The sequence below is a fragment of the Bos javanicus genome, chromosome 21 (genome assembly GCF_032452875.1).
Source record: "Bos javanicus breed banteng chromosome 21, ARS-OSU_banteng_1.0, whole genome shotgun sequence".
NCBI classification, from domain to species: Eukaryota; Metazoa; Chordata; class Mammalia; order Artiodactyla; family Bovidae; genus Bos; species Bos javanicus.
This window is the reverse complement of record NC_083888.1, coordinates 56,135,794-56,155,419: the sequence shown is the minus strand read 5'-3', so window position 1 is coordinate 56,155,419 and position 19,626 is coordinate 56,135,794. Positions and strand designations below refer to the sequence as shown.

General features: G+C 36.4%; 1 protein-coding gene across 3 annotated transcripts in view; it reads left to right on the top strand.

Moving 5' to 3' along the window:
* The window catches only part of TRIP11 (thyroid hormone receptor interactor 11), a 70,060-nt gene that overhangs the window by 25,720 nt on the left and 24,714 nt on the right, over nucleotides 1-19,626 (top strand). For all 3 annotated transcript variants that reach the window (XM_061395122.1, XM_061395121.1, XM_061395123.1), the window contains 6 exons: nucleotides 3,900-4,112; nucleotides 4,711-7,731; nucleotides 10,442-10,582; nucleotides 11,162-11,355; nucleotides 14,662-14,825; nucleotides 16,992-17,095. In XM_061395122.1, coding sequence (XP_061251106.1) covers nucleotides 3,900-4,112; nucleotides 4,711-7,731; nucleotides 10,442-10,582; nucleotides 11,162-11,355; nucleotides 14,662-14,825; nucleotides 16,992-17,095 — 3,837 coding nt within the window. The remainder of the gene's footprint in view (nucleotides 1-3,899; nucleotides 4,113-4,710; nucleotides 7,732-10,441; nucleotides 10,583-11,161; nucleotides 11,356-14,661; nucleotides 14,826-16,991; nucleotides 17,096-19,626) is intronic.

Sequence of the window (19,626 nt, the reverse complement as noted above, 5' to 3'; positions counted from 1 at the left end):
TTCAGTTCTCAGGAGTCCTGAGGATAAAGCTGATCTCATTGATGCTTGTCAAACCAGGATGAAGTACTTGGGCAAGGTTCAGAATATGAGAGGCTTTTCAGAGTTTATGTTTAGAGATAAGCCAGTGAGCACACAGATACAGTAGGCAGAAAAGATAGGTAAAGGCTTTGTATTGGTTTTACATGAGTCTTGACAGCAGCAATATACACAGGTGGTTTAGAGTCTAGAGTGGCATATTATATTGTGTGTATACTACTTGTATGTCCCAGAATGTGTCTGGTGTGGTAGACGGGAGTTTCTTCGTGGTGAGGGGCAAAGGGAGACATTCTCACTGGTAGAAATAAGTATACTGGTGGCAAGGATGGGATAAGATTCTGTAATGCAGTGTTGGGAATGGGGAAAGGTAACATTTTAATGCTTGTACCACTTGGGTGGTAAGTCTTTGGTTAAGGTAGCTTCTTAAATACACAACAGTTGTAGGCTGGTATTTATTATTCTTACAGGCCGGTGTCTCAACTTGATTTAAAATGTTAATTTTTAAAATAGTAACACTTATTTTCTGATATGTATTCAGCATAATACATCCTAAAAAACTGCAGACAGTAAAACTTGAGTATCCTTCACACTTCTGTTGACTGGCCTCTTCCTCTGAGCCGTTCTTTTTCTATCAGTTCCTTGTATGTCCCTCCAGACTGTGTCTTTGCATATATGGTTTTTATATGTAAATATGGATGGGCCTCCCAGGTGGCACTGGTGGTAAAGAACCCACCTGCCACTGCAGGAGATTCAAGAGATGTGAATTTGATCCCTGAGTCAGGAAGATCCCCTGGAGAAATGGCACCACACTCCAGTATTCTTGCTTGGAGAGTTCCATGAACAGAAGAGCTTGGTGAACTACAGTCCATGCGGTTGCAAACAGTCAGACACAGCTGAATACACACATCGCTTTTTATAGCCCAAAGATTAGCATATTATATACTGTTTATACATACCTTAATATTATATTTTCACTATCTTGCACATTTAGTATAGTATATAGATAGTGTTTCTCAAAGGGACACTGTTGCCATGCAGGTGGGAGAATTAGTTGTGTGCACTGTCCTCTGACGTGTAGCTTCCTTGCCCCCACTTTTCCACCCACTAAATGCCAGGAGTGTCTTCCGGTCATTTTTAATTATTGTATATGTTTCCTCTGTTCTCTTCTTCCATTGCAGTCTACTCATTCAGTTATTTCTTTTTATAACTGGTGGCCTAGGTGTATTTCATAGTTTTCAAATCTCTTACATGTATTTGATAGGGCCTGCAACCTTCTTTTGTTAATTTTGGATTCTATAACTATTCCTGATAGCTGTTTCTCCTTTCTTTTAATGCTACGTAATCCATTGCAAGTTTTGATTGAATTGTGTCTGCTATGGGTCAAGGCTGTATATTGTCACCCTGCTTATTTAACAGACTACATTATGCCAAATGCCAGGCTAGATGAAGCACAAGCTGAAATCAAGGTTGCCGGGAGAAATATCAGTAACCTCAGATATGCAGATGATACCACACTTAGGACAGAAAGCAAAGAGGAACTTAAGAGCCTCTTCATGCAGGTGAAAGAGAAGAGTGAAAAAGTTGTCTTAAAACTCAACATTTAAAAACTAAGATCGTGGCATCCGGTCACTTCATGGCAAATAGATGGGAAAACAATGGAAACAATGACAGACTTTCTTTTCTTGGAGTCCAAAATCACTGCAGATGGTGACTGCCATCATGAAATGAAGAGACGCTTGCTCCTTTGAAGAAAAGCTGTGACAAACCTAGACAGCATATTAAAAAGCAGAGATTATTACTTTGCCAACAAAAGTCCATCTAGTCAAAGCTATGGGTTTTCCATTAGTCATGTATGGATGTGAGAGTTGGACCATAAAGAAGGCTGAGCACCAAAGAATTGATGTTCTTGAACTGTGGTGTTGGAGAAGACTGTTGAAAATCCCTTGGACTGCAAGGAGATCAAACCAGTCCATGATAAAGAAAATCAACCCTGAATGTTCACTGGAAGGACCGAAGCTCCAGCTCCAGTACTTTGGCCACCTGATACGAAGAGCTGACTCATTGGAAAAGACCCAGGTGCTGTGAAAGATTGAAGGCAGGAGAAGAAGGGGATGACAGGACAAGATGGATGACATCACCTACTCAATGGACATGAGTTGGAGCAAGCTCTGGAAGAGGATGAAAGACAGAGAAGCCTGGAGTGCTGCAGTCCATGGAGTGGCAAAGAGAGACGTCTGAGTGACTGAACAACAACAGTGGGTCTGCTCACTGGCTAAGAATGCCAGAAACACCTGCAAAGTCATGTACATTTTTAAGATGCACATGACAAAAAATTTTATGGTTCTCATCTTAGAATTTTTTTTTCTTGGCCACACTGTGTGGCCTATATGATCTTAGTTCCCCAACCAGGGATCGAAGCCATGCCCTCTTCAGTGGGTGTGCTGAGTCTTAACCACTGGACTGCCAGGGAAGTTCTTTTTGTGGTTCTTCTAATTGAACAGATAACTTTAGAAAGGCATAAGAGAATGCTGTTTCCATCTTTCAGTTGTAGTTCAGGAGAAACATTTTGAATTGGAGAATGAAATTGTAAGGCAAATGTTCTAATATAGTTTTCATTGGTCCAATTCTTATTTACTTTAAAAAGGATTTCATAGAAGTTTGCTTTTAGAAATCTCTATCAGGGCTTCTCTGGTGGCTTAGTGGTAAAGAATCTGCTTGCCAATGCAAGAGACATGGGTTCGATCCCTGATAAAGGAATATCCCACATGCCTCAGAGCAGCTGAGCCCATGCACCACTGTTAAGCTTGTGTTCTAGAGCCTGGGAGCTGCAGCTGCTGAGCCTACACGTGGCAACTACGGAAGCCCCAGTGCCCAAGGACCCTTCCTGCCCAACAAGAGAAGCCACCACAGTGAGAATCCTACACCCTGAGTGAAGAGTTGCCCCCACTTGGCATAACTAAAAAAGAGCCCGTGCAGCAATGAATACCCATTACAGCCAAAAATAAACAAAATTATGAAAAAAAAAATTTCTCTCAATGAAAGACGTCTTTACAATGATAGAGAGTTTGTCACAAACATCATATTCAGTGGTTGAAATAACGTTGAAGCATAGGGAACTGTCCCATGTCGGGGATTTTTGAGGAGAAGCATTAAATACAAATAGGACAGAACATAAAATATACTTAAAAAGATCATACACAGGTTTATCTTTAGGAGTGTTAGGCTTGAGAGAGGGGAACCTAGTCTGTGCTTTGGTGAGATGGTAAAGGAAGGAAAAGAGGGTTCTTTCTTGGGTCAAGAAAAGGTTTTATGTTCTGACAGAAACCAAGAATAAGGAAACTACTTTTATGAGGGAAAAGAAACCTTTTATTTTCTAATTAGAGAGGACAAACTTCAGTGATTGAGTTTTGATATTTCCCGTTTTTGTCTGTGACCGTTGGTGTGCGATATTAGGGAATGGAATTGAAGAGAGCTGGAAGGCTTGGGACATTTTGAAAAGTGTGTGTGTTGTGGGAGGAAAGGAGGAGACAGAAGGGAAGTAGCCATGGAGTGGGATTGGCAATCTTTTCAAAAAGGAAGATTTTTGTGTAAAGGAGTTGGAGCTAGAGGACAAACTTACAGTTATTGTATCTTGTCTGGGATTATGGAAATGGTTTGGTTGAAGCTGCAAATAAAATGTAAATGAATGAAGGCTGTGGCTTGCTGAATTTCATGTATTACTACTGAGATACTATTCAGTAATGTTTCTAACAGAGAACATCTAAAAATAGATTCCCAAGCTTATACATGTATATTTTTCATCTTTTGGTGTGTCTTCTTCCAGTTGACAGTGTGTGGTGTTTTTTCTTCTTTTATCATTTAAGGAAGAACTTCACATGTCACTTTCAAAACTGAACAATGAGTATGAAGTAGTTAAAAGTACAGCTGCAAGGGACGTGGATTTGGATTCAGAATTATGTGATTTAAGACGAAATTTGGAGGCAAAGGAACAAGAACTCAATCAGAGCATTACTGAAAAGGAAATACTAATAGCTGAGTTAGAAGAATTGGATAAACAAAACCAAGAGGCTACAAAGGTAACTATATTAAATATATTTTATATTAAAGTCAGTGAAATATATTAAATTCTACTCAGTAGACTGAACACTGGCTTAATAAGCAATACTGACGTGGTTTAATTTCTGTGATTTAATCAGTATTTTAGTGATGCTCTAGTTATAGAGGTTGTCAGACCTTCATTGTAACATTTAGATAGTGAATATCTGACTTTGTATGCCGTGTAGTCTCACTTGCAGCTACTCAACTCTGCTGTCCTCTTATGTAAACGAATGAGCCTGGCTTTGTTCCATTAAAACTTTATCTACAAAAACAGGCAGGTGTGATTTGGCCTGTGGGCTATAGTTTGTTGTCTCCCTGCTTCCGTGTTTGAGTTGAAAATCACCAACGTTTATCATCTATCTTCTTTGCTTTTAAGTTCTAACCTCTGCAAAAATAGATTTGTTGTAAGATAATTAGTAAATGACTTTGTTAAGAATTTTTTTAAAGTTGCTTTAAGAAGGATTAGAAATGTCTAAGGATTATTCTCCTATTATGTATGACATTTTAAAAAGTTTTATTTAGGTATTAAAATGAGAGAATATTTAAAGTTACTGTGCAAATTACTTTCTCTTTCAGCACATGATTTTGATCAAAGATCAACTATCAAAACAACAAAATGAGGGAGATAATATCATCAGTAAACTGAAAAAAGATCTAAATGATGAAAAAACGAGAGTTCATCAGCTTGAAGATGATAAAATGAACATTACTAGAGAGTTAGATGTGCAAAAAGAAAAGTTAATTCAAAGTGAACTGGTACTAAATGATTTACATTTAAGCAAGCAGAAGCTTGAGGATAAAGTAGATGATTTAGTAGACCAGCTAAATAAATCACACACACAAAATTTAAGTATCCAGAAGGAGAACTTTGAACTTCAGGAACATATTAAACAAAAGGAGGAGGAGCTTTCTAGAGTCAGGGATGAGTTAACGCAGTCTCTTAATCAACACTCTGACAGTAATTTTAAGGATAACTTACTTAAAGAAAGGGAAGCTGAAGTCAGAAACTTAAAGCAAAATCTTTCAGAAATAGAACGCCTCAATGAAAATTTAAAGGAAGTTGCTTTTGATCTCAAAGTGGAAAATGAAAAGTTGAATTTAGCATGTGAAGATGTTAGACATCAGTTGGAAGAGTCTCTTGCAGGTAACAGTCTGATTGCTGTGGAAAAAAATGCCATTGTGGAGGCTCTAAAGCTGGAGAAAGAACAATTAGAAGCAGAATTGTGTCAGGCTGAAAAGAGGTTGTTGGAAGAAGCAAGCAAGTATGAGCAAACCATTGAAGAACTATCCCATGCACGTCATTCGAGCACCTCTGCATTACAGTTAGACCATGAACGTTTAATTAAACTCAATCAAGAGAAGGACTTTGAAATAGCAGAACTTAAAAAGAATATTGAGCAGATGGCAACTGATAATAAGGAAACTAAGAAAATTTTATCATCTAGTTTAGAAGAGCAGAAGCAATTGACCCAACTTGTAAATGAGAAAGAAATTTTTATTGAAAAGCTTAAAGAAAGAAGTTCAGAGCTTCAGGAGGAATTAAGTAAATATACTCAGGCCCTAAGGAGAAATGAAATTTTAAGGCAAACCATAGAGGAAAAAGACAGAAGTCTTGGCTGCATGAAAGAAGAAAACAGTCATCTGAAAGAAGAGCTGGAACGACTGAGGGAACAGCAGAGCCGAGCTGCACCTGTGGCTGAACTGAAAACCCTTGATAGTATTACAGAGCTAGAATCTGAGATAAATCAGCTGAATATAATAAAGGATAATCTTGAAGAGGAAATAAAGCATCATCAAAAGATAATTGAAGATCAAAACCAGAGTAAAATACAACTGCTTCAATCTTTACAGGAGCAGAAGAAAGAAATGGATGAGTTTAGATACCAGCATGAGCAAATGAACACCACACACACCCAGCTCTTTTTAGAGAAAGATGAGCAAATTAAGAATTTGCAAAAGACAATTGAACAAATCAAAACCCAGTTGCAGGAAGAAAGACCGGACGTTCAAACAGAGAATTCTGATATTTTTCAAGAAACAAAAGTTCAAGGCCTTAATATAGAAAATGGAAGTGAGAAGCACGATTTATCTAAAGCTGAAACTGAAAGATTAGTGAAAGGAATAAAAGAACGAGAGTTGGAGATTAAACTTCTAAATGAAAAGAATATATCTCTAACTAAACAGATTGATCAGCTGTCCAAAGATGAGGTTGGTAAACTAACTCAGATTATCCAGCAGAAAGATTTGGAGATACAAGCTCTTCATGCTCGGATTTCTTCCACTTCCTACCCCCAGGATGTCGTTTACCTTCAACAGCAGCTGCAGGCCTATGCTATGGAGCGAGAGCAGGTGCTGGCTGTTTTGAGTGAGAAGACTAGGGAGAATAGCCATCTCAAAACAGAATACCACAAGATGATGGATATAGTGGCTGCCAAGGAGGCAGCCCTCAATAAGGTGCAAGATGAAAATAAAAAACTGTTTACAAGATTTGAAAGTAGTGGCCAAGATATGTTTAAAGAAACCATTCAGAATTTATCCCGTATCATTCGAGAAAAAGACATTGAAATCGATGCATTAAGTCAAAAATGTCAGACCTTATTGACAGTTTTACAAGCATCCAACAGTGGAAATGAGGTTGGAGGTGTTAATAGTAATCAGTTTGAGGAGCTCCTACAGGAACGAGATAAGCTAAAACAACAGGTCAAGAAAATGGAAGAGTGGAAACAGCAGGTAATGACCACGGTACAGAATATGCAGCACGAGTCTGCCCAGCTCCAGGAGGAGCTTCATCAGCTTCAGGCGCAAGTTTTGGTGGACAGCAATAACAGCTCTAAGTTACAAGTGGACTACACTGGCCTGATCCAAAGCTATGAGCAGAATGAAACCAAGCTCAAAAATTTTGGTCAGGAATTAGCACAAGTTCAGCATAGCATAGGGCAGCTTTGCAATACCAAAGATCTTCTGTTAGGAAAACTTGATATTATTTCACCGCAGCTCTCCCCTGAATCATCGACTGCTTCTCAGACAGCCGAGTCTCTGAGAACAATTAAGTTTGATGTGTCGAATGAGTCTTCTAAACAAGAAATAGAAGAGCTAAGAAGATCCCTGCAGGAAAAAGATGCGACAATTAGAACTCTCCAGGAAAATAATCACAGATTGTCTGATTCGATTGCTGCTTCCTCAGAGCTAGAGAGAAAAGAGCATGAACAGACTGATTCAGAAATTAAGCTGCTGAAGGAGAAACAGGAGAGCTTACAAAAGTCACTGAAGGAAAAAGACCTCTTGATCAAAGCCAAAAGTGATCAGTTACTTTCTTTGAATGAAAATTTCACCAACAAAGTGAATGAAAATGAGCTTTTGAGGCAAGCAGTAACGAACCTGAAGGAGAGAACACTAATTTTAGAAATGGACATGTGTAAACTAAAGGGGGAAAATGAAAAAATAGTAGAAACATCCAGGGGAAAGGAAACAGAGTATCAAGCATTACAGGAGACTAATATGAAGTTTTCTATGATGCTGAGAGAAAAAGAATTTGAGTGCCATTCATTGAAGGAGAAGGCTGTAGCTTTTGAGCAACTACTGAAAGAAAAAGAGCAGGTATGTTCTGGATGGTGTTGTGGAAGGAAGTTTGGGGGTGGAGGAGAAATTTTAGTGTGCTGCTTTATTGATGTTATCTTTAGAGGGGAAGGTGAATTTGTTCATTTAGAAATATGTACTTCAAAGCATTGTGCTTCATTTTAAATAAATTTTCCCCAGAGGCATCTGAGGAAAAGTTTTTCCCCACATTACTAGATAGTTCCAATGATTTGTAGTGCTAGATTAATTTCTTTATGGTCTAAGTAGAAAAAAAGAGTTTAGAAGCAGTTTTTCATTAGAAAATAGAAATATGTTAAAAGAGAGAACTTGGACGTTACTGCAGTTTAATCACATTTTAGGCATATTTCACTAACTACTGGCTTTAGAGCTTCTTGTATATTAAAGGAAGTTCTGTGAAATACATCGACATCTTTGACAGTGATCTGAAGTAAGAAATACATTTTACACTGTGACACAGTAAGCATGTGTGTGTGGAACACTGAAGCAGAAGTTTCAGGAATCAGAAATTACCCTCATTACATGTGATGCTCTGTTAAAAACAAGTTCTGTATGACCCATTAAACTGACTTTTATGAATTATTCACAGCCTGGTATTTGAAAAGCATTAGCCATGAATAGTACTTTTCACGTAGTGAACTCAGTAATTATTCTAATCCTAGCTGTACCACTGATGTGACTTCAGGTGTGTTTTGACTTCACTGGTTTGTTTATTCAACCATATAATGAAAGACTGTATATCGGTTAAGGTGTCAGTAGTTTTTGATACATTTAAATTTTTACATGGCAGTTGATGTTAGATTTTGATAAGAATGTGTTGAAGACCTAGTAGATCTTACTATGATCAAATCTGTGGGCTCTTTTGGTGTAAGGCCTTTTTACTCTGATTTCTATGCTTAGTAGTAGAAATTTGGAAAAGAAATGAGGCAGAACAACGGAATATTCAAAAAGTGCTTCTTAAGTGTTTACGTGCTACCAAGCACAACAAAATGATTTAACATCTTTTGCCAATTAAATTCTCTTTTAAGAATCTCAGATTAAAGCTTGGGAATGCTTGATGTAGTTTTCACTTAATAAGAAAAGTCTTAACATCATCTTCCCCTTCTTTGTTATCTAATTAAGTGAGTACACTGATGTGTTGAGGTGTGTTCCTCCTTTCAGGAGTAGCTTCTTAGCTTTTATGGTACTGGTCTGTAATCCATATTAAAAAGACTGTCAGAGGGTAGAAGCTTTCTATTGCTCGCGAGCCAAATTTGTGTGTAACGATTAAGAGCTTGTAAGAGTACAATAGGGGAATGGAGGTCAGTAGGTATTCATTTTTCATGTGTTTTTCCTATTGTATGATAGTTTTAGCATCTCATACAATCTATTTCATTGACTTTATAGATCCAAAGTATGCACATTTAATTAAGGTTCACGTAGCTTTCAGGAAGCTTTCCTAAGTCAGTTAAGTTGTACTTAAGTATGTATTGTATTGGTTAATTATCATAAACTAATTTTTTATAATACCCTATATAATTGAAGAGTACCTTTATTATATTTTTAATGTAATAAATAGCATTTTTCTTCAGGGAGAAAGTTGTGTTCTCAACAGGAGATCTTCAGCTCTTTAATTTTCAAGCATTTTTACTTTCTCTAGTATGAAAAAAATTTAACTGAAAAACTATTTGGAAAATACTGGTTCCCTTTTCCATGAGGGGGTGTTGAGATAAAAGGAACAGATGGTTTTATGTTTTGGTTTTGACGATTTTCCTTGAAGGACGTGTAATTTATTCTTAAAGAAATGGAAAGTTTACATGAAAATGTAAAAATAATACCAATCTATTAATAGATTCAGACAATATGCATATTTCATACAGAGAAGAATTGGCTGTAAACAGGCTGACACTTTTTTGTGCTTTTTAGAATTCCAGCTATCATCTTAAATTCATGGCCCTGCTTTTGCAATGAAAGTCTTTAATATATTGTGCTTGTAAGGAATGTATTCAGGAATAAATTTTCACAGCAGTCTAGCAAGATATCATTCCTGAGTTGCTTTCATTAAAGTGTTGCCAAAATGTTCTTTTAAAATAGACTGCATGTGAAATGACTTCCCTTTTTTCTCCTCTGCCAGCAGCTTGGCACTGTTACTTCCCTAACAACAGTTGTGTGTGCTTGACAAATGCTGACACATACGTGTGCCTGTATGCACCCGTGCGTGTGCGCGCACACACACACACTTTTGGGCAGTTTGGGGGTTTGTGTACACTTTGTTGTGTAGGATAAATTTGAGGAGATTGTGTCCTTTGAGTCCTTTTTTAAAGCATTTAAAATGAAACTTTTTCTTAAAGAATAGTTTTAGATTATTAAAAAGTTGGGGAGATAGTAGAGCCTTCCCATATACCTCACACTCAGGTTCCCCTATTTTTAACATCTTATGTTATTGTGGGACCTTGACTACAAATAATGAACCTATTTAGATAAATTAATACTTTATTTGAAGTTTCTCAGTTTTTTAGCAGATATCCTTTTCTTATTCCAGGGTCCCATCCAGAGAATACATTGTATTGAGTTATCATGTATTCTTAGGCTCCTTTGGACTGTAATTGTTTCTCAAACTTTGCTTGTTTTTGATGACTTTGACATAGTTAACTGAATTTTTAAATTATTTAATGAAGAAATGTCTTTTTAAAATGTATTTTTCTTGAAAGCTAAAATTATTTCTTTCCAAAAGGGCAAGACTGGGGAGTTAAATCAGCTTTTAAATGCAGTTAAGTCAATGCAGGAAAAGACAGTTATGTTTCAACAAGAGAGAGACCAAGTCATGTTGGCCCTGAAACAGAAACAAATGGAAAACACTGCTGTACAGAATGAGGTATACTTTCACTTTAAAGAAGCAAAATCTTAAAAACTGCTAAGTAAGAAAACTGTGAAGATTATCAAGTAAACTGAGTTTCTCTGTTGGCTGATTTTTATCTTAGTCTTACTCTGATGTGCTTTAGTGGGATTTTGATCTCCCAAAGTGCATTGTTTCAGTTTGCAAGCAAAAACCATGATCTAATCATTATGGTGTATACCTAAAATTAATTATACCTTAAGAAAAGAACAAGATGGCGTATCTTGGATATAAAAAAAAAATTTTCCTACCTGTAACGTATTAAAAAAAAAAGATTTACTGAAAAAAGTGGCCCATCACAAAAAGCTTAGTACTTGGTAGTTTTATTTTTTAGTATAGCCAACATAGGGAATGAGATCTTACAAAGTAAACCTTCCATATTCAAGATGATTTCCGGAGAATTTTTTTCCTACCACAAATGTATCTTGCAATATGAAAAATTAGCATACAATTAATACACTTCATAATGGAGAAAAGATTTAATAACAAAATGGCATGTAGGAGGGAAAGGGGAGAGATTTTAATGGAGGAAAAATAAATGAAATGTCCTCTACCTAGGTTCAACATTTACGTGACAAAGAATTACGCTTAAACCAGGAGCTAGAGAGGTTGCGTAACCATCTTTTAGAATCAGAGGATTCTTATACCCGTGAAGCTTTGGCTGCAGAAGACAGAGAGGCGAAACTAAGAAAGAAAGTCGCAATATTAGAGGAAAAGCTAGTTTCATCCTCCAATGCAATGGAAAATGCAAGGTAACTTTTTCATGTTTTCTTTTTTTTTTAGTGTTAACATTAACTGAACACGTCCTGAGTGTCAGACTCAATAAGAGTTTTTCATATGTTACCTCATTTTATTCTCACAGAATTTATTAGCTCCACTTTACTGACTAAGAAAGTAAGGGTAAAGAGATTTAGTAACCTTCCCAATATCAAGGACACAAGTACATGTGTATTCTCACACTTGGGTTTGTAACCCTTATCCAGATTTGGCATTCAACTAAAGCTTCTCTGAATCTTAATTGTTATCCTAGATAGTCCTTCTCATCATTTTAGGAGGCTAGGCTTAAATTCTGACCAATTAATTAGCTTTCCCAAGTTTTCCAATAACTAGTTTGTGTGATTTAATACCATCCCCCATCCCAGGCCAGGCACTACAGCTTGCAGGATCTCAGTTCCTGGGATTGAGGCTGGCCCCGGAAGTGAAAGCGTGGAATCCTAACCACTAGGTCACCAGGGAACTCCGTGATTTAATCTTGAATCAAGTGATCTAAAGTTGGACAAAGTTTGGATGTTAGAATAAAAGATGTAACCTGTGAAGGCCTAGGTCAGTGTGAATTAACTCCAGGCTTACTAGAACTTTTGAGTGACCAGGTCCCTGCTTACGTATTTTTCAGTTTTATTTCTCTCAATAAAAGTGTTTATTTTCCCCCTTTTTACAAAAAACGTTTTCCACTTCAAGAAAATCACATAACCCAAAAGCACTTGCAGCCACAGTCTCACTTACCCAGAAACAGTGTTTTTTTGTGCCTTTGAATGCTTCTGTATATGTGTATATATATTGTATATTATTCTCTTAAAGCAAAATGGTTGAGATCATACTGTTTATACTGTTTTGTAACCTGCTTCTGTCAGTTAATAATATGAATATCAGTACACATAAGCTATGTGTTTCTGCAGTATCATTTATGGCTGCATAGTACCATTATTGTATTTGCCATAATTTCTTTAAGGCATTCATTTATTATTGATCATTTAGAATGTTCCAGCTTTTCAGAATTACTAAGAGTGCTGTTTTGATAACCCAAAATAGGCATTTTTGTGTTGATGATAGATTATTTCCTTAGTGTAAATTTTGAAAAATGGAAATTCTGGTTTGAAGGGCGTTTTTAAAACATTTGAAATATACTGCCAAATAATCTTCCAGAAAAATCATATCTGTATTTCTGTTAGTTGTACGTACATCATTTAATCTTTTTACTGTATGTGATGTGGAGGGAAATACAAGGATATAGTACATATTATCTCTTGTCTGCAAAGACAATATAGGATAACACTTGTGAGGGCAAACTCCTTGCCCCTTTTGTTGGGTACATTATTGTACCTTCAGACTCAGAAGAACTTGTTTAAGATAAGAATTAAAGCAGTGAGTGAACATTTGTGTATGTTTTTCACATTGGCAGAAAAAAACATCCTCTATCTGTAAAATTGATCATCTTTCAATTTCAGGCCATTATTTTCTCTAATTAAAAGTCACTAGTTTCTGCCTGTTTTCGTTTACCATTCATAATAACTGTCAAAATAGTCTTCCTTAGGTAGGCCTGTGATCTTGTTGCTCCTTTTTCAAAACCATGGTAGTTTCTTCATGATTTGGGCCCAGGCTCTCTACCCCCTTAGCCTTATTTCTCACTATGATCTTCATCCAACCAAACTATTACTCACTTCTTCAGATAGAGCTATTTTCCTACTTTTTGTTTCCTACTCTTTCTTTATAAAAAGAGTGGGCCTGATCCCTAACCGTTGTATTTGTTAATCTCACTTGTTCTTCAAATAGCACTTCCTTCATAAAGAATTCTTTGGTTAGGAACCTACTCCTCAAATCTAAAATCAAACCCTAGTGTGATGTTTGAGTCTTTGATAGAGCACTTGTATTTTACTTTGGAGTATAGGTAATTATTGACCTGCTTTACGCTTTCTCCCACCCAGTGAAGTGTAAAGTTACTGGGGGGTAGAAATGATGCCATCTATTTTACACCCTCCCCCCAGTGTACATTGTTAGGCATAGTTTCAGAGCTGTCCAGTATTAGGTGTATTAGTAACTCAGATCTATAAAATAAAGTTGTGGTGTTTTGAGCCCTTAACAATAGTAATATCTTATATTTGTTAACATTTTGAATGATGTCACAGTTCATTTCATCCTTACAATTGAGTGATTTGTTAACAGGCAAAGTTAAAGTCCAGGGACAGAAGAGGGGATTTAAGTCCTCTGGTTATCAGTTTACTGCTCTTTCCACAAGAGGGTGCTGTTGTGTAAAGTTTCTTCAAAGTGAGCTGCTCTTAATTGGCTTTATTGGGCTGCTCTGAATAAGAATTTAGCTGGCTGGGTATTGAAAACCTAGGAAAGGCTATTACAGTATTTTGTATGTAATAATTATACATTAAAGAAGTATCTCAGTGACATAAGCCTATAGGTGTTCTGTAAATCTCTTAAGGATCACTTGATTCATTATTTGGAACAAGTGTAGGGATTATTTAATATAAACAGAAAGATGATAGTAAAAGTTAATTAACTCATAATTAGGGCATTTAATCAATGGGATAGCCTTTGGAAATTTGTTAGTTCACTAGGATTGCGAGTGCTAAAAACAAGGGGGTATCATAGAATCCGTTGCTTGTTAGGTTGGGAGTTGGACAAAATGACTTCCAGAATCCCTTATAGCTTACCGATATAAGTTTATGATATATTACACTCTAAGGGTTTTAGCCTGGAAACAAAAGTTGCAGGCTATTTGTGAATTTTTCTTACGCTGACATTTCTTGATCAGCACAATTCTGTTTAAAATGACTGCTGTTTCGTTCAAAGTCACCTTCACAGGAAGGATGACTGATTTAACAAAAGCAGAGAGAACAAAGATCAGAGGAACTCTTCAAGTTTGTTTGAAATCTAACTTGAATTTCATGCAGTGAAATGTAGGGAAGGAGAGATTCATAGAGACAGAAAGTAGAATGGTAGTGCCCGGGGGGGGGGAGGGGAAGTTACTAGGCATGGGGTTTCTGCTTAGGAAGAGGGAAAGCATTCTAAAGATGGTTGGTGGTGATTGTTACACAGCCATGTGAGTGTACTTAGGACTGCTGAACTGTACACTAGTAAGTGATCAAAATGGTAAATGTTATGTATATTTTACCACACAAAAAAACAGAGGGAAGAGGTTTCATCTCGTTAAAGTATCTGAATACTTTGAGTATAACTTGCACTTAGTGCTATAATATGTAGGGAGGATATTTCATCTTGTTAAAGTGTCCAAACAGAAACAGTTTTACTTTTATTCTTTCTGTTCAAAGCCATCAAGCCAATTTACAGGTAGAGTCATTGCAGGAACAGTTGAATATGGTATCCAAGCAAAGGGATGAAACTGCACAACAGCTTTCCGTGTCTCAGGAACAAGTGAAGCAGTATGCGCTGTCACTCTCCAACCTCCAGATGGTCCTGGAGCACTTCCAGCAAGGTCAGTTGTATGGCCAGTCTTTCAGTGAAGAAAAGTCATTGTACGGTTGACCCTTGAACAATGCATGGATGCTGACCCCCCCACCCCACTGCAATTGAAAATCCACATATAACTTGAGTCCCCCCAAACTTAACTCCACTTTTTTTTTTTTTTGGCTGCTGGGTGGCATTCAGGGATCTTAGTTCCCCGATCAGGGATTGAACCTGTGCCCCCTGCAGTGAAAGAGTGGAGTCCTAACACTGGACTGCCAGGGACTTCCCTAGCCCCCACACTTAAGTCCTAATAGCCTACTGTTGACCAAAAGCGTTACTGATATCGTAAGTAGTCAATTAACACATTTTTATATGTTGTGTATACTCTATACTGTATTCTTACAAAAAAGGAAGCTATAGAAAAGAAATGTTATCAAAATAATCATAAGGAAGAGAGAATATATTTATTGTACTGTGTTTATTGATACAATAAGTTTCTGTTACCTGTTTACAAGATGAATTGTTTGCCTATTAGTGCCTACATCAGTATTCTCTTGTATGATAAGAAAAACACTGTAGATGTTATATATACTACTAACACTAGACATCAAAAGTGAAATGTGTGAAAAATTCATATTTATAGGTATAATGATTCATGATTGATAATGAAGAAGCGGTGTTATTGCTTTATGATAGCCTAGCCTTTACACTAATGAATGGTTATAAAGTCTTTATGGTATACAATAATATGGTCATATTTATAATATAGTACTGGAAACAGTGTTACATTAAAAAAAAAACACTTGTGATGATAGCCTGATATGCAGATTTTCTAGTTACAAAAGAGGCATACCTTATGGTATTGTGATTCTTTGGAAGCAAAGTTATAGAACACTAAGAACACTAACACATTAAATTTATATTAATTATCACTCACCTTCTGCCTGTGTTATGATAGACTTGTTGTTCAGTTGCTAAGTCGTGTCTGACTCTTTGTGACCCCATAGACTGCAGCACATGAAGCTTCCCTATCCTTTACTATGTCCTGGAGTTGATTCAAACTCATGTCCACTGAGTTGGTGATGCCATCCAACCATCTCATCCTCTGTCACCCCCTTCTCCTGCCTTCAGTCTTTCCCAGCCTCAGGGTCTTTTCCAGTAAGTCAGCTATTTGCATCAGTGGCCAAAATATTGGAGCTTCAGCTTCAGCATCAGTCCTTCCAATGAATATTCAGGGTTGATTTCCTTTCGGATTGACTGCTTTGATTTCCCTGGTGTCCAAGAGACTCTCAGGAGTCTTCTCTAGCACCACAGTTCTAAAGCATCAATTCTTCAGCATTCAGCCTTCTTTATGGTCCTGCTCTCACATCTGTACATGACTCCTGGAAAAACCATAGCTTTGACTATATGGTCCTTTGTCAGTTGGAGGTTGAATCCACTTTGAAGAGTTAATCATCAATAATTACTGTCCTTTGAAATATTGGTTAATTTGTTCTTAACTGTTCATCTATACTTTAACTGCATTTTCTCATTTGGGTGGAAAGTACTTTTCTAGACACATAGTAGTAATAGGACCTGGTACTGTGAATGGTACCCTGATAACCAAATATACTTTTTCACATCTACTTCCCATCCCTAGATTTACTCCCTTTAGATCATTCACCCATCCATTTGTTAGTTCATACATTCAGTAATTACTGAGAATGAATGAACTGCTAGTAGGGAGGAGGTGCTTAGAGGATGTGATGCTACTGAAATAACGAAAGTCATAGTTTTGTAACTGAGCAAACCTTTACATTTGTACATATGTACATATCAGGGTTACTCCTGTGGTTGAAATTTTGAATTTTAAATGTAAGGGTTAAATGTAAGAGTTTTGAATTTTAAATGTACAAGATAGTGTGATAGTGGCTGAGGCCATAGAGAAAGCTTTGCTAAAGAGGAAATACTGATATTTGAATAGAGTTCTGAAGGGAAGGAAAGTTTGCAAGATCTGGAGAAAGATTTAAGCAGAGGAAACTGATCTCATTAATTTAATTCCGGTTAACATCACTACTAAGGCATATATAATTTTCTTGTTGAGACATTAGAGCTATTAATGTTTTTGTTGTATTATTAAAGTTTCAAGTGGTTTAAAATTATAATTTTATCACACAATTATAAAATGCTAATGTAACTTTTTTCTCCTCTTTAGAGGAAAAAGCTATGTATTCTGCTGAACTAGAAAAGCACAAACAGCTTGTTGCTGAATGGAAGAAAAAAGCAGAAAATCTGGAAGGAAAACTTGTGTCATTACAGGTTGGTTGAAATAATTTACTCTTGTGAATTTTATTATTCACAAAACAATTACTTGTACAATTTTTCTCTTGGAAATAATCTCCTGAACAATTAATTTAGTAAATGTTGCTGGGACATAGCAGTGAACAGGATACTAAGAATTTCCCTCATGTGACTTATAGTTTAGAATAGACATAGCAAATATGAGACTTCCATTTTTAGCACAGGTGGGCATCTTAGAGATCATTTTAAAAAAATAGTGTATACTTTTGACTTTGTAATTTTCTCTTTTCAACAAAATATATTGGGTACTGTTTCACATGGATTAAAATAATGTGTATTATCCCATTAGATTTTTTTCTTTTGCAGAGTAATTCTTTAAAATATTTTTCTCTTTATTATTATTGCTATACATAAAAAATTATATATAAGAAGTAAAATGAACCCTCATATTGAAAAGATATTTCCTTTAATGGTTTGAAATGTTTACTAAATGTTGAGTGACTGCAAAACAGTATTTACTCATTACTTTTTTCAACTTGAGTTTTATTACCAAAATGTCATGTTATCTTCCAGAAAATGATCAGCATAGAGGGTTGCAAATTCATCTGAAATTTTCACATAAATAGTATTGTAGTCTAGATTTTTCTTATTATAAACTTACTCATATAATATCTAGCATCTCATTTTCATTAAAATGTTCTAGTATTAGGGCTTCTCTGGTGGCTCAGACGGTAAAGAATCTGCCTGCGGTGCAGAAGACCTGGGTTCCTCCCCTGGGTTGGAAAGATCCCCTGATGAAGGAGGAAAATGGCAACCCACTCCAGTATTCTTGCTTGGAAAATCCCATGGACAGAGGACCCTGGTTGGCTACAATCCATAGGGTTGCAAAGAGTTGGACATGACTGTAGTGACTTAGCACACACACTAGGTTTTTTTTTTTTTATAAACTTTAGCATCTTATTTTCATTAAAATGTTGTTCTAGTATTAAATAACTTCTATTTGAGTCATGTTTTATGATCATGTCTTTGAGATTGGGGATAACATTAATTTAGAGGATTGTGCAAAACAATATTTAGATAATATAGGAATAGCAGTACAGCAAATACTCACATACTCACCATCTTGTATAAGAAATAGAATGTCACCCATTGAAGTTCCGTAAGCATCCCTCCACTTCTCCTCCTCTCAGCACCTTTTATGCTTTTTATCCCCTTGTTTTCCTTTATGGTTTTATTGAATATATCTGTGTCTTTTTATAATACATTGTTTGGATATATTATAAAATATTTTTAAACTGTATAAATGGAATTCTAAACTGTATGTAAATCGAATTCTTCTGAGACTTTTTTTTTTGCTTAGTGTCATTTTCATAAATTTCAGTCATATTACTATGTTAGAAGGTTCATTATTTTCACTGCTGTTTTCATTGCATGAATATATAATTTATTTACCTATTTTATTGATAAAGGACATTTCCATTATCTGCTATACAAACAATGTGGTTATGAATTTCCTTGTTGATATCTCAACTCATTGGAAAAGACCCTGATGCTGGGAAAGATTGAGGGCAGGAGGAGAAGGGATGACAGAGGATGAGATGGTTGGATGATGTCACTGACTCAGTGGACATGGGCTTGAACAAACTCCAGGAGATAGTGAAAGACAGGGAAGCGTGGCATGCTGCAGTTCGTGGGGTCACAAAGAGTTGGACGCACATATGCGAAAAAAATGAAGAGTCGAACACAGCTTAGTGACTGAACAGCAATATCGTCTGGTGCACATACATGAGTTTCAGGTGTGTATCTTGATTGGAATTGCTGGCTCATGGGATATATATGGGCAATTTCAACTTTACTAGATTTGGTGGCAACTTGTTTTCTAAAGCATTTGTGATGATTTTCTCCTGCCAGTAGTACTTTGTGTTCTTGTTCTATTAATACATCTCTGGCAACACTACCATTAACAGAATTTTTAAAGTTTTCGCCAGCGTGGTTGGTTGTTGTTCACTAAGTTGTATCTGACTCTTTGTGACCCCATGGACTGCAGCTTGCCAGGCTTCCCTGTCCTTCACTGTCTCCTGGACTTGCTCAAACTCATGTCCATTGAGTTGGTGGTATCATCTAACCATCTCATCCTCCTGCCCTCAGTCTTTCCCAGCTTCTTCCTTAGAGAAGGGAATGGCAAACTACTCCAGTATTCTTGCCTGGAGAACCCCATGAGCAGTATGAAAAAGCAGTGTGGTTGGTGAGAAGGGCTATCTATCTTAGGGTTTTAATTTGCATTTCTAGTAGTTAGGTCTAGCATCTTTTAAAATGTTTATTCACCATTGGTGTTTACTTTCTGATCAGCTCATTAACACATTAAAAATTTATTTCATCTGATGCTTTTAATTGTTTTCAGTGGGTCCAAAACATCTAGTCTGCTACTGTTATAAGTCCAGATCTTCTTTTTAAACTGACTTTGTTTTTAAAAATTTAAAATGTAATATATATTTAGAAAAACAAATCAGAAGAAACCGAGAGGGAATTAGTAAAGATAAAAGTTGAAA